Consider the following 22,105-nt stretch of genomic DNA (forward strand, 5'->3'; position numbering starts at 1 on the left):
TATTACCTTTAAGTGGACGCCGCCCACAACCGGTCTACTAAAACAAAGACTTAGACTTTGTTAAGTTAACTTATACTCCCTCCGTCCCATAAAAGTTAAGTCGTATTCCTTTTTAGTCCGTCCCAATAAAGTTGAGTCATTTCCTTTTTTAACTAAAGACAAAACATCTAATCACTCTTATTTTATTCCATCATTTACTTTACCCTCTCTTATCTTTCCTACTTTTTTCATCTCTCCTATTTATTTAATATAAATTCTTAATCTCCGTACCCAAAAGTTTTGTCTCAACTTTTATGGGACGGAGGGAGTACATTTAAACATGCAATAACATCCATTAAATGTAAAACATAACAACATTATGACAAAAATAATCTGTTTTATTCCTTGAAAAATAAAATAAGAGTTTTACAGTATTCAATCATTCGAAACATGATTTCCCGTATATAAACTCTAACATAATTACAGTATTTGATACTCAAAGACCTCTCACACTTATTTTATCTAGTAGTATAAATTTTGCTCTACGTACGGTGGCCGGGCGTCCATGGGCCCAATTAGAATCACACTAGAGAATAATTGCTGGGAGTTGGATCCTTAATTTAATTATGTTGGGTGTTTAAGGATTTTATTTATATAATTTTTAACTAATTGAATAGTTTAACTATGTAATACTCCTATTAATTAACTGTGTGTTTTAATTGGATATCAATGGATAAATTTACATTAAAAAATTAAAAGGAAATAAGAAGGTTAGATCGATGAATAGTTAAGTGAAAAGAGGGTGATTGATAGAGTTGTTTCTTAAATAAAGAATGTTGTAGAAAGTGTTGTAGAGCCCATAGCTACGGTAATATGAATTGTTTAAAAACATGGTTATGGATGGTTTCAATCTAGATATGCATCAATGGTTTCAATTGAGGCCGTTGCTGACGTATATTGATGGACGAGAGTCCCTCCGGAGCTCCGACAAGGCCGTGGCATCAAGACTCAAGTAGATATACCTGTTGCCTCATAGTGTCCTGAACACGTTGTCCACAACTTCAACAATTGCAGACTGTGTAATTGAATTTGATGGTCCTTTATCTGGTGACTAAATTACCAGTGAGAGTACTTTTTTTTTAATTGATAAATGAATTTAAATTTAATGGTGGAGAAAATGACTTACAAGTTATAATTCATTTAAGAAGAAATACAATAGGAGAAATTAACAAAAACAAAAATTACATTGGTGCATTCAACACAATCCCAAAACCACATCTCCGATTACACAAAATTACATTGGTGCATTCAACACAATCCCAAAACCACATCTCCGATTACACGACATGATAGCAACAAATACGAACTCTCACTGCAACAAGCACGATGAAGAATCAAGGCACGAAACCCGCTGCCTCTTACGAGGAATAAACAGTTGCTCAGCCGACTCCACCAACACCGACACTTTCTCAAGAACATCGCTCAAAGCTGCACGAACCGAGCCAACCACAATATCCCCTTCAACCGACGTGATCAAGAACGCGACCTTCACCCTGCTTCCTAATGTGGATATCTCTGTCTTCAGCACCCGAACCGGAAGGCTTCTGATCACCTGCCTCACATCAGACAGCAGATCAGGCCAGTGTTCGCAGCAGATTGAAGCCCTAAGCAAGAACGAGCCATCGCCACTATGATTCTCAATCGTTTCGACTTTCACTTCATCTGTGTCCATCGGGATCTGCAGGCCTTCACTGGCTTGTGACGCAGTCGCCCTCAGCTGTTTTATTTGGCTGACGACTTCGGCTAGTAAAGTTGCCTTGTCCATCTGCTAATCACAGAAATAATTTCCATTAAACTTCAAGAAATAGACAAAAGTATATTATGATCCAAATTAAAATCAAAGCATTAAGCAACACATCAACTTATGTGGAAGAAGACAAATGTGGAAGCAATTTTCACATAAAACAAGTATAAAAGAAAACTACTATTTAATACCAAGTCAAAATTTGCAATGAATAACTACTTAATCTATAGCTTCCCTTTCCCCGAGAGTCGCAATCGCAGCTCAACTTTCCATCTAACTCTTTCGTGATCGAGACGAAAACTGTATATATCATACTATTATATCAACACAAAGACAAAGATTTGCTGTCAAGTTAAAATATACTAATACAGTCATCTACTAGAAATTGACTTGTAAACCTAAGCATGATATTCATCAGCAGGCAGTTAGCCTTCCATCCAACCAAAATCATCGTTCGATCACATCAAAGTATAGCCGGGGGGATAGCTTTGAAAACCAGCTGACATTAAAAAATACAGAAGCAATACTTGACTAACTAATCTAATACTGCAGAAGTTGACATTTCAAGAGTAGAATACCTCTCTCACTTCCTAAATTCAAAGGCCAACATCCCACACACGTCTAATACTTTAATCGAGTATTGTAATAGAACACACACAGTCTACACTCCATGAAGAAAATCGATGCCTAGTTCATCAAAACGCAGACAATTCTTACTATTTTCATCGTATCACCTATCATCAAATTAAAGGACTAAACAAGCAATGCTTCGCCTATACGAAACTATAATCCTAAACAACGATGGAAAATCTAAACAAACTCAAATCCTACTTCTTAAGCACACAAGTAATCAACAATACAAATCAAACAATCAATCCACAGTAATGATAGAAATTGTAAACAAACTTCAAAAACAAGCATTATATTCATTCGAACAGCGGACCTTTTCATTGCTCGGTACAAGCCCTCGGAGGCTCTCCAAATGTGCATTGATTCTTTCCCTTCTCCTCCTCTCTGCCTCACTATGGCTCCTCAAAGCCTCTGCTGTCTTCGTCTCTGAAACCCCTCTTTTTCTCCCCACTTTTCCACAAGCCTTCACTAACTCCCCCTTTTCGCCATCTAACACCAGAGACTGCTTAACAGGCAAAGACAAACACCCCCTATTTTCAGAACTATGCAGCAATTGATTCACAAACTGTCCACCATCAGAGTCGAAGCTAATACCATACTGATTATTATCACACTGCATCATATTACAAGTTAAATTCAAAATTTTAATCTATTTCACAAGATACAATATTCTTAAGATATTCGTTTCAAGACATGCCACAAATAACACATGCTTCAACAATCTTGAAAAATTGAATCTTGAAATATTTTTTTTGGCTGAACTTCAAGAAAAATTGAATCTTGAAATAGGCCTCGGCACAAAATCGAAACTTTTTCACAGAAAGAGGGAAATGAAGTGAAATTAAAGGGAAGAAATTTATGGGTCAAGGCCAGGAGGGCGTGTGGCGAGGGCAAACCAGAAAGCAAGCATCTTTGATTGAGTTTTGAGGGCTGCAACAGAAGGGATTGTGATTATCAGGGATACTGGCATGGACATTGTTTTCATGAAGGAGATTTGAATAAATCAAGAATGAGATGAAAATATTGCAGAAATCTAGTGAACAATTAGCTTCTTTATCATTATGAAGGGGTCGAATTCCTGCATTTCAGAATCTTTTTCAATCTTCTACGAGAATTTTGAATGGATGGGAGGAAGAGGGATAAAATAGCTCAGGTTTTGTTAGTGACTGCGTCTTTGCAAGCAAATAGCCCAACTGAAACACAGACTTAAGTGGTGAAGATTGGGATTGCATTTGGATGTATAAATACGAAAATGAAATTTAAAAGTTAACTGATTTAAGTGGCCGTAAACAAAATTTTGGACCGTTAGTTGACATCTTTTATTAAGAAATGAATCTAAATTTAAAGTCAGTATGTATATGTGTTTGTTAAAAAAGACATTTATTTAGTTATGCAAAGAGCAGTTGAATGTACTCTTTGCATGTACTATACTCCCCTTTTTGAGTGGTACAAGATTTTATATGGAGATATTTTATTTGTTAGATAGAGAGAATAAAGACAGGTCAAATTAAAAATAAAAATGAGTCATCTTCATATGAAAGGGGTTATATATTTATTCCAATGTAACAAAAATTCAATCATGTTTGATGCAAGTGTATTGTGCAACTCTCAGCTGACTCCGAATATCTCTGCCTGGCTAGATAAGAGCATCTCCAATGCAAATAGGTCAGCCATAAGCCAGTCATAGGCCAGCCAGTCTCTCTCCCTGCCACGTCAACAATGCACTAAAAATCCACCTGCCACATCAGATTTAGGTCAGCCGCAATAAAAATAATTCAAAATATACTATATTTACGAAATTAAAATTACGATTAAATTACGGATTAAATTTACGACACAGATACGGAAAAATTAATTCATTTCGTTCAAAAAAAGTACAAAGATTTAAAAAAAAATACATGATTTTTTTTTTAAAAAAAAAGGCTTCCACACACGAGCCCCGCCACTCTCTACTCCTCGTCGCCGTCCTCGCCGCGCCGCCGCAACCCGGTATCTCGACCCCACGTCGAAACCCCCCATCCGTGCCCTCGCGGTATCCAAATCAACCCGCATGCTCTCGAGCATCGAGCTCTAATATTGCCCATAGCAAAGGCTAGGTATTTTATACTTCATCCGTTTCAAAATTCATCCGTTTCAAAAGAATATGTATTTTGGATTTGACATGAATTTTAATAAATAATTGATAAAGTAAGAAAGACATAGAAAGAAAAAGTAATTAAAATATTGTTAGTGGAGAATCGATACCACCTCATTATAGAGAAAATAGTATCCAAAAAAATAGAAAGTGCATATTCTCGTAGGACGAACTAAAAAGGAAGAAGTGCATATTGTTTTGGAACGGAGGAAGTACTTAAAGTATTAATTAATTAAGTGTTTAATTAAGTGTTCTCTTATTAAAAATCACGTTTAAAATACTAATTAAATTATACTAAAAAATCAATCCTAAATTTATGATCTAAAAAGAGAAGTGTGAGTTAATTAATATATTATAATTAATTAAGTATTCTTCTATTATATGTTTTCATTACACTTAAAATACTAATTTAATTATATTAAAAAATTAATTCTAAATTTATAACTAAAAAGGAAAAATGCGAGTAATATGAAACAAATGAGTATAATAAAATGTGAGTAATATGGAACGGAGGAGTATTAATATTGAGGTTTATATATGTCAATGAGGAAGTATTAGTCAAGAGTGATTAGCTTAAGACCAAATTAGTATTATATCATTGTGGTGTATATATGTCAAAGACTAATTAGTTAGTGGTATACATTTATTGGCTCTTTAACGGCGGCTTAAGGTATTGACACGGCATAAAGTAGTAGTAGATCCGAATTCAATCAAGTAGTTGATAGGTGGAGTATAATATATATACAATTAACAACTCACATTTTGTTATCGCTTATTCTTAATTTTTTATATGTGATTGCACATTTAATATTTGAAATTTCATAATCCTTTCGCGTCATGCTATAGACTCTTTGTAATAAGATAGAAGATACAAGACACACGTTATGATTGAACTGTGTTTTGTTTTATAATTATGATGCGTCAATAATGGCCGATGTGTCGATGTTTAAGCATCATATTTTTTTTAAAATAATCATCAATATTGTTTAAGTTTAATTTGAATTATTTATTTTGAATTCTTTGTTTTTGAATTGGTAGCATTCCTTTTCTCTTCCTTCTGTTTAATCATTTGTTAATTTTTTTTTACATAAAATAATGGTTGATCGAGAGAAATTATTTTATATTAGTATACAATATTCGGTTAACTGCCGCTAAACTATTACTTTGACATACACAATCTGAATTTTAATAATTCATATAAATGAAGACCGCATTCAATTATTTTATAGTTGACTAATGAACTATTGGTTTGGGGGTCTCTTTCTCATCAACCATTTTGAGTTCTTATTTGGATTGTCGACTCTAGTAACAGTTTATCTATGGTTTAATCACATCAATCATCTAAACAATATTCTGATATTGTAAATAAAATACAGATTTCCTCCTCATGTTTTAGTTTTGCAATTTGTGAATAAACAACAATAATATGTAACCTCTTTACTATTTAAACTGTTGATCACCTTAGGGCTTAGGGGTCTCGAAACGGGTAGCGGGTATTAGGCGTACTTGCATACCCGACTCGATATCCGTCGGGTATCGGGTACCAGCTGCCCGACGGAAACGGATAACGGGACGGAATTGGGTTATCATATTTTTTAGTTTTGTGAGTACCCGTTTCGACACCCCTATTTATAATTACGGATCGATTAAAAGATCATGTGTATTCCGAATTTTTTTAAAAATCTCTCATGTCCTCACTAGTTAGTCTCAAACCTTTCGGTCTTATTCATCCATCATCTTATGTATTCAATCTAATATACTACTTTGTTTTTTCTAGTCTACAACAGACCATCGTCTTATTTATTCAGTCTAATAGACTACTTTTCTTTCTAGTCTACAACATACCGCTTGATCATTTGATTCAATAGGTGTTGGAATCAAAAGCCCGATCAAAGCATTTTGACCAGATCGTAGTACAAGTGACTAAATATTTAATTTATAAAATTAAATGATATTGAATCTATTTACGTCCGGAGTAGATGATCGTAGTCTATTCATTTTTTCCAAACTGAATTTTGGTGAGTGAGAAATAATGAATTAAAATTGTTCACAATAATAGAGATATGTGATTAATAAATATGCTTGTTAATTAATCCCAAATTGATTTTGCCAGGCCTTGGACTTAAAATCTTGATAATTGTTCTTTGGTCTTTGGCACTGGATGTTGGGCTCGGGGCATTGGCTTTATCCAAGGAAGACTTAATCTTATTGGACTAATAAAATGGACCAAATAAAACAGTCCCGTTGTCCTCAAGTGACGGTAGTAACGTCTGTAACATAACCCCCTTCGATAGACGAAGCCTGGTCTTACTACTCATTAGTAATACTACGCTAGTGTAGTGCATTTTTCTATAAAATCAATGTACAAAGTATAAATTCCATTACTAAATTCTTGGATATGGATCACAAGTAATTTTTGCAAATGAAGTTACATATATTGACATATACACATGTGACATTTGATAAGCAGAGTATTTAGAAGCTTGGGAATGCCATAAATGGATATATCTCAAGCAGTTGGATATGAAGCTTGCATGGCAATGCCACAGATCCCTTGTGCAGCTCCAATATCCCTCTGCATCAAGATGTATCCATTTTCGCCCCAGCTCGTTCCCCACGAGTTCTTCACGATCCAATACTTGGTCCCATCGCTGGTCGCCCCATATCCAACTGCAGTCACTCCATGGTCTAGATCCGTCCCACACTCGCCAGTGAAGACTCCACTCGAATAGAACTGGAAGTCCGAACCACTCGCATCAATAGCCACCGATACTGGCTGATTCGCCACTGCTTTGAGCAGAGACGATTCACTGTTGGCAGGCACATCCTCGTACCCTGTGATCCTGGCTGCATCAGATGATTCCTTCTTCGAGTTGCACGTGCCATCCACTCCTTGGTATGGGTAGTTTTTTTCGGTTGTGAGGCCTTTGTTGTTAATGATATACTGAAACGCGTCATCCATTAGTCCACCGTTGCAGCCCTCGTCCTCGCTTGTGTCACAGTCAACAAGTTGTTGTTCGGATAGCGAGATTAGATTCCCTGTCTTTATCTGGTTGATTCCTTCTGTAGCTGCAACCGCTGAAAATGCCCAACAACATCCTGCATTTTTGTTTCACACAGAATCAAAATAACAATTTCTCTTAAATATATAATTTAAAGTACTCCCTCCGTCCCATAAATGTTGAGACAAAATTTTTGGGCACAGAGGTTAAGAATTTATATTAAATAAATAGGAGAGATGAAAAAAGTAAAAGATTAGAGAGAGTAAAGTAAATGATGGAATAAAAAAAGAATGATTAGATGTTTTGTCTTTTGTTAAAAAAGGAAATGACTCAACTTTGTTGGAATGGACTAAAAAGGTATACGACTCAACTTTTTTAGGACGGAGGGAGTATAATTTGAATACTGAATTGTTTTTTTTTTTTTTTTTTTTTTTTTTTTATATCGGTACGAAAGAATTTCATATATTATGTCATGTTAGTTGCATACCACATTGGCCTTGATCCTTTATAGCGGTAACGGCTCCTTTCTTTCTCCAATCCATGCTAGCGGGAGCTGCACTCACATTTGCATACCTAAACGACGAAGAAACCTTAGGCGATTTTGAATGAGAAGGCATCATGAATCCGTTTCTAGAGTTCTTGAATTCATCATTCGTTAGATCAGCAAATTTGTTGATGGCAAGTTTGTAAGTCCGACCACCTTCCTCGTTAAACGAATCAATATACTCAACATTCTCCTTGAATATATTGAATCTTTTGGCCTTCTCCGCTTCATCTTTGTACACACGGCCGTTCTCCAACATCCATTTCTCGTGCATCTCTACCATGGATGCATCAGGCACCGTTCGAGCTGATGCTAGAGAATCGCAGAGCTGTAACAGCACGATTGCAGCAATAAGAAGCTTCCAAGAAGGTGCCACAGCCATTTCTTGAAATTTGTTGGCTATATTTGGTAAAGGGAATTAAGTGTTAATATTTTTGATTGAATTGAAAAGGGTGAGTCTATTTATAGATTAAAAAAAAATGGTGAAGTTGTAAAATGACTTTAAAGCTATGATTCGTGGAAGCTCTTCTACTTCATTTGATGGTATATCAGTTTTTATATTGATAGTTTCTTGGTTAGCTCTTTCCTTACTTTCAAAAGTTTGGTAAAATCCAAGATCTCTGTCAAAATTCTTTTTCAATCAAATTTGATGGCGTAGCGTCTGAATTCTCAACCTCAGATATATCCAATTTTCATTTACATCAAGCATGAACCGTTTATTGGCTGTAGTTAGATTTAGTAGTATTATAGTATTAGTATCCCATTTATCATATCGCACCACTTAATTAATTGTTTAATAATATTATAAAAATAAATTTTTTCCTTCCCTCATTAATTGTCCATTTCACTTTATAAATGATATGTAGGCCCAACATTCCACTAACTTCTTTCATTCACATTTTATTAGTCCATCGGTCACTCATTAATTGTCCATTTTGGTTCCGGCCTGAATTTTAAGAAATGTAAAGGAATATGCGTTGAAAAAGTTAGTGGAATATGAATCCAACTTTTATATGTTAGTTTTATAATAAAATGTGAAACTTACTTATCATTTGTGGTAAAAAAGTGAAACTGGACAATTAATGGGGGACAGATGAAAATGACAAAAGTGAATAATTAATAGGAGACGGAGGGAGTATACAATTAATATATAAAAGTGATACTCATATTCTATTAACTTTTGCAACACATTTTCCTTTATCATGGGATGGGGAGTATTCTAGTTGGCCACATATGCCAAATTTCTTTATATTTGGGAGTTTGGCTATAAGGTGAAATTGAAGAGTGTGTTTGAAGATGGGTTTTACATCCAACACAATAAGAAACTTGAAAACTGCACGGATCTTCGGAAATTCATGCTAATACTTGAGGAACAAAAGAAATAGATCTGAAAAGTATCTTGCATTAGTGAAGAGAAAAATTTTGAGATTAACTTAGAAACGTTACAAACACGCCGATTTTTCTTTCACTACAAAAAAAGCGCTTGTTTCCAAGAACCCGAATTGCTAGGAAATGTCAAAAAGTGCTCGGAAATAACCATATACCGAGCATACATCGAGCACAAGATGTGCTCTGCATTTCTCTCGTCGGAAACATTTCCGAGGAAACTCTGAGCGCGACCCCGAAAAGTTTCCGAGCACCATGGATGTGCTAGGAAAAAGACTCAGCCTGAAAGTTTCCGAGCATAGTTTGTATGCTAGGATTTTTCTAGCACTTATTAGTGCTCGGAATTATCCTAATTGTATATGTGCTAGGAAATTTGCTAGCACTAATGTACTCGGAATTCTCCTCAATGTAACGGCTATTTATTTGTGCTCGGTGATTTGCGAAAATTCAATATACAGTGGTTATTATTATTATTATTATTATTATTATTATTATTATTATTATTATTTACTAAATTAAAATAATAAACCATTATGTAATGGAATAATAATACTCCCTCCGTCCCACTTTAGGAGTCCCGGTTGGAATATTCCATTATTGGTAATAGGCCCCACATTCCACTCACCTTTTCCCACTCACATTTTATTATAAAACTAATATATAAAAGTAGGACTCGCATTCCACTATCTTTTTTCACCAACTTTCCTTTATATTTCTTAATACCCGTGCCGAACTCAACCGGGACTTCTAAAGTAAGACGGAGGGAGTATATAGCAAGATCCAAAAAATTGCATAAAACAAAATATCATAGTTTTACACTTCAAAGGAAGTTTGCTGATTAGGCTATTCAAACTAAATTGGTTCACTTCGGAAAAAGATAGTTAAGGAGCTCAAAATAATTGTTTCACTTCAAATGGACTCTAGCCTCTTGTCAATTGATTGAACTGTTCACTGAGGATCTTCAGCTGGTCTTGCAACGACGCTGTTTTCTTGTCCGACTCCTCACGCACTTTGGCAATTTCGTCCTGCATCACAAGCTGCATTCTCTCTTGAACCTCATTTGTAACCTCAACCCTGACTTGTTCGCGTAACTCCTGGACTCGTTGCTCGACCTCAGCTGAGCGGGCAGCTGCAGAGGTGGACGAGCTAGTAGCAAACGGGAAATATATGCTCGTTGCGTGTCCAGCACCAGGGACCTGTTTCCTCTTCTTCACCTTCCCAAAAAGATCGGCAAAGATTGCATCGTAATCAATATTTTCAACCCCTTGTGCCAGTAATGCATCAGCCTTTGCATAAACTTGCTCCTTCAAAAAACAAACACATATATAGTAATTTAGCATATGTCTGGTTTCAACAAACAGCCAAAATTTTGAGTTTATGAGCAGCACACCCTAAATTAAGTGAAATAAGATCAGATTTCTCCTTTCACACTTTATCAATTAATCAATGATCCATCAAATGATTCATTCATGCTACTTTTCATCACATAATCACTGATCTTCAAAGTAATCCATGCTGGTTTTCATCACTTTAATCACTGATCATCAAATTAATCCATTCAAGCTATTTTTTTCAGTTTACTTGCAACTGATCAGAACTAAATTAACTGTTCTAAATCACCTAAACTTGCTCCTTAAACAAACAAACACATATAAAGTAATTAATTGTTCTAAATTACCATGCTCAGTGTAAGAAACATATTAGTAAGCAATTTAAAACGAAATTACTTCAATTTCCGCGGCGCGCTGTGAGCACATCCCATGTGAGTCTTTTCGGGTTAGCCTATGAGTCTTGTTGAAGAGTTCCCAAAATGTAGGGCGCCTCCCGTTATTCTCTCTAGTCTGCAAATATTATCGAAAATGAGTTAGCATTATAAAAAGATGTACTCAAGATAAACCAGAAAATTCAGTTTTAACCATCTTTTCTACTGTCTCAGCAAATGAAACACAGCCATTGCTATGTGTGCCCAGGGCAGTCTCCCGGCCTTGCTTGCGATTTTCAGATGATCGCTTGGATGCCTCAACATGAGCACGTGTCTTCCACTCATTGCAGTAGTCATTCCACAAAGCCTGGGTAAAGTACGCTGGTTTTTTCTTCTTCTGTTTCAAATTATATATATAATCCCCATATCTCTCTTTACATTTATCACCAAAGGCAATCCTATAGAGGTTTTCATCAAAGCTCTCTGTGTTTGCATGTTTCTGAAAAATAAATAGCAAATGCTGGTTAAGGATTGTTTAAATATAGTAAACAAAAGGTTGGACTCTATATATTTATTGTATATTTAAAACAGAGGCCATAAACTTGATAGAGAAAAGTGAAAAGTATATTTATGCCTATGAGTAAATGTGATGGCACGCTGAGTAAAATAAGAAGATTGAAAAATCAATCTTCAATCACAGCTGGTGTCACAAGTATAGAAGACTCCCACCCCATTATGAGAAGCTATGTTTAATTAATTAAGTAATTGAGAGGAAAATGATATGTAATTTCTTGGGGAGTTGAAGAAGCATTAGCAGTTGATAGAGACGGGTTAAGTAGAAAGTAGAAAGGATGTGTTGCCTGACATGGCTATTATCTCAACAGAACTGTAAAACACCATCATCCCACTTTTTTATCATACACTTTTTTATACTCATTGTTTCCTCAGAGTTATACACAACATAACGTGAGTGAAGTGAGCACACTTCCTTCACTTCACTTCACTTCACTCAGAGAGGAAAATAACCAAACAAAACAAAACATTTGCACACTGGAGTTTACTTTATTGGCTAGGATAACAGAGTGAGCACACTTCCTTTCTCCATTTCATGCTCGTATGAACTATGCAGTACTGGAGTTTACAGCTTATCAATAGCTATGGATCCATCTCAAAATAGATTTAATATAAATTGAGGCATTTGATTTTGGATTGAAATAAAAAGAACAACCAAAATCCATACACAATCAACCATAAAATTCATACACATACAGATGCGAAACATAAGCATTGAAGGTCAAACATAATATCAAACATGCAGTCGCCAACCTAATATAAAGTAAACAACAAAATAAGCACAAATCCTCAATACCAAATAACAACAATGAAACCTCACAGACTTCGAAGATCCAGCCCCGATCTATCCAAAAAACACAAACTAACATAATTGTTTACTAAAATTAAGAGCTCGAGGCGGAAATACCGATGCATAAACAGAAGAATCGAAAACTAGCAATCATTTTCTACCTGTTGCTGCGAAGTGAGAGAGAAAACTGCAGCGCCTCTACGAGTGGATTGCAGCAGGGGAATCTTCAACGAAATCTGATGTTTTTCAATTTGAGAGAGCGACGGAGAGATTTGAGGAGACCGGAGGAGCAAGAGAGATGGAGAGATTTGAGGATTTTAGGCGGTGAGAGTTTCAAACTTGAGAATTTTAGATAGAATGAATTTTTAGTGGGAAATTTGTATTATTGAAAGTCCTTATTTTTCCAAGAATTGTGCTAGGAAATTGTGCGTGGGAAACAGTATAGGTATTGTTATTAGTAATTCATTTATTTCTAGAGATACAAAATAAGTAAACAGCTTATTAAAAAAATGATACGTACTACAATTACCAAAAAACAATGATAACTCTATAAGTTTGAATTTACCATCACGTCTGCCCATTTCATAGTAGTATTACTTTTCCCATGAGTTTGAAGATTCCGAGCACCTGAATTTGTGCTAGGAAATGTTGCGATAAACACCGAACAATACCCGAGGACATTTAATTCACTCGCAAATTGGTAGTCGGAAAATGAAAAATCCTCAGATTTTGCGAGCATTTTGTTGGTGCTCGAAAACCGCTCGAATTGTTTCAAAGCTGCTCGGAGGTTTTGCATTTAGCTCGGAAAGTGCACGGAATGGGGCTGATATTAGCGAGCACCGTCAGTGCTAGGAAAAAAGTGCTTGGAAACAGGCGTTTTTTCTGTAGTGTGCCTCATTCATTAGATTAAACAATCCGTCTCGATGAGAATTTATGAATTCTTCGGGAAAGTTCTCTTGTGTGGATTCTTTTGGCAGAAATTGTGTGCAGACTTAGTGATGCTAAATGTTTTAGATCAACCGTCGAAGTCTTTTCTCTTCAATTTTAACCAAAGTGGCATCAAATACATCTTTGCAGTCTTTTCCAAAGTGGCATCTTTGCTTCGTGATATAAATGCTTATGTAGTCTACATTTGGATCAATTTTGAAACTGAGAAATTAGACTGACGGGGAAACATTCTCCAAGTAGAGAAAACATGATTTCAAATAATGATGCAAGAGTCGTGGAAGAATGATTGAACAAAGGGGTTTATCAAACAAACCTTAATTCCTTGAAACGAAATCCATATTATAAAATCAAAAGTTTAGTCAAAACAAATATATAGGAAATAAAACGAAATCTAGAAAATTAAAAATAAACCTCAAAAAATAGTAAATTATCTCTTTCACCCCTAAAACGATGTCAGATGGTCAATATTCATTGTGCAAATTTCTAAGCTCGATTCGCAAGTACCGTGGAAATGTCTACTAGTAGTGGTTATGCTGAGGGTAGAGGTGGCCAAACCAAACCGGACCACCGGTTAACCGCCGGTTCCCAACCGGCGGGTCGGAACCGGATCGGTTCGAAATCCGGTTTCACGGTTATAACGGTTCGGTTATGGTTCCAAAAATAAAATTTACATTCAAAGTTTCAAATCAATAAAATTGCAATTCTTTATCGTTATCGTTATCCATTCTCTTTGGATTTTACTATAGAATTGCAATAAAAGTTATATAACTCTAAGATTTAAATAACTCTAAGATTTAAAAAAAAAAAAAAGAACCGGAACCGCCGGAACCGGTGAAAAACCGGCGGTTATTAACCAGAACCGGAACCGGATAACCGGTATCCGGGCCGGTTACGGTTCAAGCTTTCGACGAATCGGAACCGCCGGTTTTCGAACCGTGGCCACCTCTGGCTGAGGGGCTAATTGAAAGTGGAAATGGTATTAAACGAGTGAAACCCTTGTTAAAGAAAACTGTTGCTCACATGCACTATCATTACACAAAATCTCTTTGGGTAACAAAAATGTAAGCCACAAAATATTACTAATACATTATTATTTCTCTAAACCAAAAGAAAAAACACAATACATCACTGGCCTGCAGCAAAGGCCTCGACAGGGAAGGTCTTGGTGATGCCAGCAAGGCTCTTGAAGTTGATCTTCCCCGTTGGCGGATCGACGAGGACGATCTCACTGACAGGCGGCCACAGCATGAGCTCCTTGGCCTTGACTCCCTTGAGCTTCTTAATCCGCTTCTTCTCTATATAGCCCGTTATGCTCGTGTCGTAGCTCACTAGCTTGCTGATCACCTTGAAATTGTGCTCGACCTTCTTCTTCTGCTGAATCCACATGTACCCGGTGGTCCTCACGAACCCGACCTCCACCACATCGGCCAATGGTAGAAGCCCGCATGGCAGCTCGAACTCCTCAAGGAGTGCTACCGCCATCTTCAGCCCCTCGTCGTGGCCTTGCTTCACGGATGCTCCTTCTCTCTCTGCCATTGATGGATGAGGTTTAATTTTCTTGGTTGATGGGAGATTGTTTATAGTGATGAGTGTTAGGTAAGAAACAAATTGTTTGTGGGAGAAAACAAGGTTGTGAAACATTTTTAATTATTGATTATTGTAGTCCTTGTTTTGAGCCTTTGGATTAATTAGGGTGGGTTTTGACGATGCCTGCTTATTTGGAATCGAGGCATATAGTTGAAACTATAGAAATAGTGGCCACAAACAACTACCTCTTCATTCTATTGAAATGAAGGTACAATGAAGTAGATTAGGAATGGAAGAGGATAAGGAATTACCTCTTCATTCTATTGAAATGAAGGTACAATGAAGTAGATTAGGAATGGAAGAGGATAAGGAATGACAAAAATGTAAACTGATTCCTATGTTTTGTAGACTACAAATTAAGTAGAATGGAATTGTCATTCCCTATTTCTTTTCATTTTATTCCTGTATTTGGTATCTATAACTAAAGTTTATAAATTGAGTAGGTATTATTTTTGTCCAACAATAAAGGTCTCATTTTATATAACTTGAATTTTAACTGTTTAAGTATATAAATTAGAGACATCATTACTTGTGATCAATTTTTCTAAAAAACTTGCTAAAATGCTTTTTAAACGCATGTAGTATATTAGAAACATAAACTAACATTTTTAATTTAATAAATATAATTATAAAATTATTAGTTAAACCTTGGGCATTTGTCCATATAAAATATAAATATAAATAAGCCTTTGTATCTATACGGAGTAGGGTTATAATCAAATGCTAAATAATTCTGAATTCAAAACTACGAACTTCAACATAGTGTATTAATATTATCAACCCAAAGACATAACTTTATAAATATAACATGTAAATTTTAATACTCACTCCATCCCAGAAGAATATTTATTTTCTAGTTTTGGAAAGTATTTTCACTCTAATAAGGTGGGACTAAAAATACTTTGATTACTTTTTCTCTCCACATTTCTTTTACTTTACCAATTTTACATTAAAACTCGTGCCAAACTCAAAGTGCATATTCTTTGGGAACGAAGAAAATATACACAAAAACATAAGTATATTAACAGTGTATTAATAAACATATAAAATTGAGATTCTGGATTGAAAATTAGTTAGCATATTAATTCGATCAATACGAAGTATTGACATCATCGTCTGGGTATAGGCAGAGCCATCCGACGGTCCAAAAACTCTAATTAACAAAATGTTATAAAACAAAATTCTATAAATCACGTGACCAAGAAATTGAAATATACAAGCCGGCCCCAAATAATTGTGTTCTATGAAATAATATGGTCCGAAAATATTGCCTCAAAGTTTAGTATATGTCATGCTTGTGGTCAATATCCATTTCCTAAAACAAAATTAACAAGCGATCTAAATGTGTGGGAGAGAGCTAATATTGGCACAAACAAAACATTTCTACCTCAAGAAAATAACTACCAAGCTATGTATATATGCAAACACCGAAACTCAATCAATCCCTTCATTGAGAAGAAAAACACACCCTAAAATGGCAAGTTCTATAAAATTCGCAGTTCTGTTAGCCGGCGCCCTACTTCTATCGCTGGCTGACGTTGCCAAAGCCCAAGACGCGCTGTTCGTGGTCGAGGGCGAGGTCTATTGTGAAGTTTGCCGCATCAATTTCATCAACAAGCTTAGTGTACCTATGGCAGGTACATTACATCTTCTCTTGTCATGTTTTTCATAGAAGTTATTAAAAATAAGTGATGTCATATTGATTTCATATTCCTGAAATGGAAATTATGTTGAGATGGACGCTTTTCTTTGCGCTCTCAATTTTGGTTATTTTTGAAAAAATTTCAGCGCGGGTAATTGCGTCTTTAATTTTGTATTCTTATAAGACAAGTTTGTTGTGTGAATATATTAAGTGCTTTTAAAATCACCAAAAATAATGTTTTATTTTAACTAGTCATCTTCCGCGCGCCATGCAGGTGCGACCGTGCGCCTAGAGTGCCGAGGTGAAGAAATCACAAACATAACATACAAACTTGAGAACACGACCGACTCAGGCGGGCACTACCAGCTAAATGTGGTCGGGGACCATGGCACAGAGGAGTGCGGTGTGACACTAGTGAAGAGCAGTCAGACCGACTGTGACATCCTGCCTAACGAAGGTTGGGCCATCGAGCCAACGTCAAAGATCACGCTGACCAAAAATAGTGGCTTCCATGACAAAGTGCGCCATGCGAACCCACTAGGGTTCACCAAGAAGGAGCGGGACGCTGGCTGCGCCGCGCTCTTCAAAGAGCTCGAGATTAACCCGGATGAAATGAGTGTTTGATTGCTTAAATGTTTTATTTAATTTATTTGATTTTAGAAATAGGTTTCTAATTATTTGGAGTATGATTCAATATATTGAGCAAGATATTTGTGTAGAATGGTGTACGTACTTGTTTAAATCGTTCTCTTGTTTCCGTTGGGAGATAATAAAAAGTCTAATGAATTCCGGGATGATATGTGGTTGATGAATGAATTTAAAGATTTATTGTTAGGGCATCCACAATGGTGTCTTATGTCCGGAGTTCATTTCAGAGTCTATCTCCATTTTCTCCTGCCACGTCAGCAAACCCATCTCAGAGCCTATCTCACTGCAATGAGAGCCCATCCTAGAGCTTATCTCAGAGCACATCTCATTTCCACATCAGAACTATTTTTTTATTTTTATATCAATGTCTAAATAATTTAATTAAGTTAAAATACATAATATATAGATTAATTCTTCGACACTTTACGATATTGAAAAAAAATACAACGAGAAGTAAATTTAAATAAAATTACAATAAAATGATTGGGTTGTTCTTGCCGGCGTCGAAATCGGAAGAGGAATTGAAAGACATTTTTAGTGAGAGAAAAATGTAAGTAGAGAAGGATGTGAGTATGTGAAATGAATGGGATTACGAGGTATTTATAATAGGGGAAGAAATTTAATAAATTAAATAAATAAAAAATGAAATCGGCTTCGGTGCCTCGCAATGGGAGCTGATGGCAGGGCCGATGGAGAGCCAATTAGGGCTGGGTAAATATACCGAAAAAAAGGTATATCGATCGTATCGTATTGAAAAATATCAAAAAATATCGAATTTTCGGTATAATGGGGACTGTCATCGGCTCCCTCTCCACAATGGGAACCGGTGGGAGCGAGGGGGGGGGGGTCGCTCGGCCCCCATTGTGAGTGCTCTTAGACTATTAGTACAAATTTACAAGTTACATGATGCACAATATAGTACTTTAAACTATTGTTTACTATGAAAGACGTGTAATAGAGCGCATGAGCAGCGTAGTTGGTTCTGGAAGGTAGAGTTGCAAGAATGACAGATGTGTAATGTAATTAATGTATGTTCATCCTCTAAATGCAGAGATTGAGATGATATTTCTCACATATATCACTCCTTCATTTTCACTATAAATGGTTCATTTTTACAGGCTGTACTTATAATAAAATTGTTTGGTTTATAAAAAATAGTGGGTGGAAAATTTGGATTCGACTTATATATATTAATTTCATAACACAACATGAGTAAAAATGAGTTATTGAAATATAAGGTTCACTTGCTAAAAATATTAAAAATGAAATCACATATTTTGGCAAATGGATGAAAAAACAAAACTGAAACTTTTAATGGCTGACGAAGGGAGTAATTTTAAGATATTTATTGTAAAATAAAATAGGTTAATAGTATAATTATTTAAATACAATGGACTATCAATTTAAATTTTTTATAGAATTATACAAGTCTGCTAATAGCTCGGCTCCTAACTCAGCGAGTTTTGCTAGAGATTGCAATGATGTGTGTTACAAACTGGGATGAAGCTACATATCCAATCAATGATCTAGAGAGGACAAGAGACAAGAGTCACGAAGATAGCCGAGTTAGAGTCGAGATGAGTCAAGGCACAAACGTGCACCGAGATAGGTTTGAAGTTAGGCATGAAATGATCACTATTAGAGACGTGTTGGATCAAGAAGAGAGGCTGGACCGATCAAGAGGAGAGACCACAAGCGAGGTGCAGTGAAACAATAGGGCGAGACACATCCCTACTTGGCAGGCCAATTATAAAGTTCAATTAGTTCATATTTAAATAATTACATGATATGATAATTTATTGAGTCGAGCATGTCTATAATAGTTCATAGTTTTAAATAATTACATGTTATGATAATTTATTGAGTTGAGCATGTCTATATTAGTTCATAGTTTTAAATAATTACATGTTATGATAATTTATTGAGTCGGGCATGTCTATAATAGTTTATAGTTTTAAATAATTACATGTTATGATAATTTATTGAGTCGAACATATCTATAAGCTTTGTTCTGAAATTTTTTTAATAGTTTTTTCCACTGGCGGAGCCACGGTGGGGCCAGGGGGGCCCTTGGGCCCCCAGCCATTTCAGTTATCGCTATATATGCTATATGTACGCAAAAATTAAAAATGACGAATTGGTGCAGTTGGCTTGAAAACCTGTCACTAATTGAAATGGGCAGGGTTCGATCCTTCCTTCTAGCAATATGATTTTGAGTATTTTTTATGCCTCTTTTTGGACTTTAATTTCCCTACCAATTTAATATAATCTTATTTTTTTATGCCGCTTTTGGACTTTAATTTCTCTACCAATTTTATACTCCCTCCGTCCCAAGATAAGTGACCTACTTTTTTTGGGCACGGGATTTAAGGAATGATATTTAAATAAGTTAAAGTGGAGAGAGTAAAGTATGAGAGAGGAAAAGTAGAGGAGAGAAGAGAGAATAAAGTAGGTGGAGAATAAAGTAAGAGAGATGACTTTTTGCTAAAAATGGAAATAGGTCACTTATAGTGGGACACTCCAAAAAGGAATACAAGTCACTTATCTTGGGACGGAGGGAGTATAATCTTATAAATTTATTTTATGCTGTAAACAATTTTTCATAATAATTTATCTTGTATAAACTTATTAGCTATTAATTTTGTATAAATAATTTTATTTATAATTATATACAATATAGAATAGAAGAAAGTAATTCTATAATTTTGTAAATATATAAGTACTATACTACTATATATTATTGGTAAAACCAGTTTCAAAATAGTACTATGATCTTTATTATAAAAATATTATTCTTTAACTTTTTTCGATGGTCGACGTTTTTACAGTATCTCTAAATTTTCTATTACTAATCCTCTAATTATTTATCTCATTGTCTATCTCTAGCGCGCAATACTCTACTACTTATGTCAGGGTCATTTCCGCGTCGTTGACAAAGAAACACTACAAAAATTTTAATATATTAATTTGGGCCCCAAGGACTAAAATCCTGGCTCCGCCACTGGTTTTTTCCCAGATCATATTATAAAGAATCAAACCAGTCTATGTATAACTTTAAATATTGGTAAAGCCATTAGTTAATTTGATTCAAATAAAATGATCACAAACTACTCTATCCTTCTGCCGGTACTTCTTTCGTCTCCTTCCCCCTCTTATCTATCTCTAACCCTTGTTTCCTTATCATCATCTCGTATTCTCGAGTTAGAAGACACTTGAAGCCTTCGTTTTGATATTAATCATATCAATGTTATTGGCAAGTGAAACAAAAATAACTATAACTATAACCATATTCTACATTTTTGCAAAGAGAAAACTAGAACCACTGTTACTAATTGATTTTAGGATGAAACCCAAAAATTTTAACAAATATGTTTGGTATCATTAATGGCATGATTCTTCGTGTAAATAATTGTAACTTGCTAGTTCTTGCTATTTTATGTACTTAGGAATTCCTTTCTTTGTTTTTCATTAAATCCTCTTTTACTTGTTTAGTGCAATTCCACTCAAGTAGTGGTGATGGATCAACTCCCAACCCAAATCCAACCTTGATTAACTGAATTATTGGAGCAATCCAAATCTTTGGGAACAAACCAACATATTATCACATGCTATTAATATTCCCAAAATTCTTTTATTCCATAGGTGGATATCAAAGTAGCTTTACTTCATATTCTTAATGGCACATCTAGGTGTCTTCTAATTATCTTAAAGATTAAACAATTTATTATTGTTCGTAAAATATTAATCTCCTCATATTTTGTTTATAACATGCCATTACCATTAGGATCAACAAACTTAAAGCAAATTTCCATATTAAAAAATGAAGAAAAATGTATGATATTTCTGTACTCCCTCCGTTCCGCAATAGTGGAGTTATTTTTATCATTTTAGTACGTTCCGCAACAGTGAAGTATTTCCTATTTTAGCAAAAGGCAACACATTTATTCTTTTGTACTTTTCTCTTAAGTTATTCTCTCTTCATTTTTCAACATTTTTCATTTCTTACTTTATTCTTCTTGTATATAACTAATTTAACACAATTTTTCTTAAATTGCGTGCCGAAATGAAACACCTCTAATACTATGGAGCGGAGGAAGCATAATATAAAATCATACCGCTATTCGTACAGTGTATTGATGAAGCATAAATAAGTCTTATGTAAACCTTTTGGAATTTGATTCTTCTTCTAGAATTCCTTTTACTGTGGGATCTGATCCTACTTTCTGGCGTAAAATCTTTTTGTGGGAAGCGCTCAATCAATTCGAAAAATCACTACGTTAGCTTTAATTATAATTAATTAATGAATATATGAGACTTTTCAAAGATATCTTAGTTTGAATTAACAAATATATCGCACAAAGACATTAGTAGCAATGTTGCATCACAAGCAAATGTTAGGGTTGACAAGTCGTGCAGGTTGGTTTGTTATCGAATCAACTCCATATCAATCAAACTTAATAAGGTCAAATCCTAGTTAAAATTATCGGGTTTTCATTTGGTCCAACCTATTAACTTCGTGTATGTTCGTGTTTAGTTTTTGTGTCATATTAAAAATAGTTGGTCCTACTGTTAGCGTTAATATGTTGCGGTACAATTTAATTTGACGCAACACTATAACGACCTAAACATGATATTACACGATAAAAATTGTTATTTACACCATTAAAACCTGCTATAATATGATTAAAACTTTATCATTATTTCAAATATAAATAATCAAATCAAGGAATAATAGT

General features: G+C 35.1%; 5 protein-coding genes across 7 annotated transcripts; 1 reads left to right on the plus strand and 4 right to left on the minus strand.

The window, feature by feature from the left end:
* Positions 1 to 1,148: 1,148 nt before the first annotated feature.
* On the minus strand, positions 1,149 to 3,631 carry LOC125212104 (transcription factor bHLH30-like). 2 transcript variants are annotated; one of them, XM_048112159.1, is made up of 2 exons: positions 2,727 to 3,631; positions 1,149 to 1,807 (listed from the first exon to the last, which is right to left on the minus strand). In XM_048112159.1, exons 1-2 carry the CDS (start codon positions 3,033 to 3,035, stop codon positions 1,349 to 1,351), a joined length of 768 nt encoding a protein of 255 aa, XP_047968116.1. In that variant the 5' UTR covers positions 3,036 to 3,631; the 3' UTR covers positions 1,149 to 1,348. The 2 variants fall into 2 exon arrangements, with proteins under 2 accessions (XP_047968116.1, XP_047968117.1); XM_048112160.1 differs by having other exon boundaries at positions 1,205 to 1,804.
* Positions 3,632 to 7,056: 3,425 nt separating this feature from the next.
* On the minus strand, positions 7,057 to 8,475 carry LOC125216240 (senescence-specific cysteine protease SAG39-like). The gene is made up of 2 exons (XM_048117898.1): positions 8,037 to 8,475; positions 7,057 to 7,646 (listed from the first exon to the last, which is right to left on the minus strand). The coding sequence occupies exons 1-2, from the start codon at positions 8,473 to 8,475 to the stop codon at positions 7,057 to 7,059; spliced, it is 1,029 nt and encodes a 342-aa protein (XP_047973855.1).
* A 1,770-nt stretch (positions 8,476 to 10,245) lies between these two features.
* Positions 10,246 to 12,888, minus strand: LOC125216414. Of its 2 annotated transcripts, XM_048118116.1 has the most exons (4): positions 12,706 to 12,888; positions 11,396 to 11,680; positions 11,207 to 11,320; positions 10,246 to 10,783 (listed from the first exon to the last, which is right to left on the minus strand). In XM_048118116.1, exons 2-4 carry the CDS (start codon positions 11,396 to 11,398, stop codon positions 10,400 to 10,402), a joined length of 501 nt encoding a protein of 166 aa, XP_047974073.1. In that variant the 5' UTR covers positions 11,399 to 11,680; positions 12,706 to 12,888; the 3' UTR covers positions 10,246 to 10,399. The 2 variants fall into 2 exon arrangements, with proteins under 2 accessions (XP_047974073.1, XP_047974074.1); XM_048118117.1 differs by lacking the exons at positions 11,396 to 11,680; positions 12,706 to 12,888 and having other exon boundaries at positions 11,158 to 11,246.
* Positions 12,889 to 14,617: 1,729 nt separating this feature from the next.
* LOC125209503 lies at positions 14,618 to 15,028 on the minus strand. The gene has a single exon (XM_048109103.1). It carries the CDS (start codon positions 15,026 to 15,028, stop codon positions 14,618 to 14,620), a length of 411 nt encoding a protein of 136 aa, XP_047965060.1.
* Positions 15,029 to 16,540: 1,512 nt separating this feature from the next.
* Positions 16,541 to 17,515, plus strand: LOC125210697 (major pollen allergen Pla l 1-like). The gene is made up of 2 exons (XM_048110268.1): positions 16,541 to 16,716; positions 16,996 to 17,515. The coding sequence occupies exons 1-2, from the start codon at positions 16,554 to 16,556 to the stop codon at positions 17,343 to 17,345; spliced, it is 513 nt and encodes a 170-aa protein (XP_047966225.1). The 5' UTR covers positions 16,541 to 16,553; the 3' UTR covers positions 17,346 to 17,515.
* The last annotated feature ends 4,590 nt before the right edge of the window (positions 17,516 to 22,105 follow it).

Source organism: Salvia hispanica, chromosome 3 (assembly GCF_023119035.1).
Source record: "Salvia hispanica cultivar TCC Black 2014 chromosome 3, UniMelb_Shisp_WGS_1.0, whole genome shotgun sequence".
In the NCBI taxonomy this organism is placed as follows: domain Eukaryota; kingdom Viridiplantae; phylum Streptophyta; class Magnoliopsida; order Lamiales; family Lamiaceae; genus Salvia; species Salvia hispanica.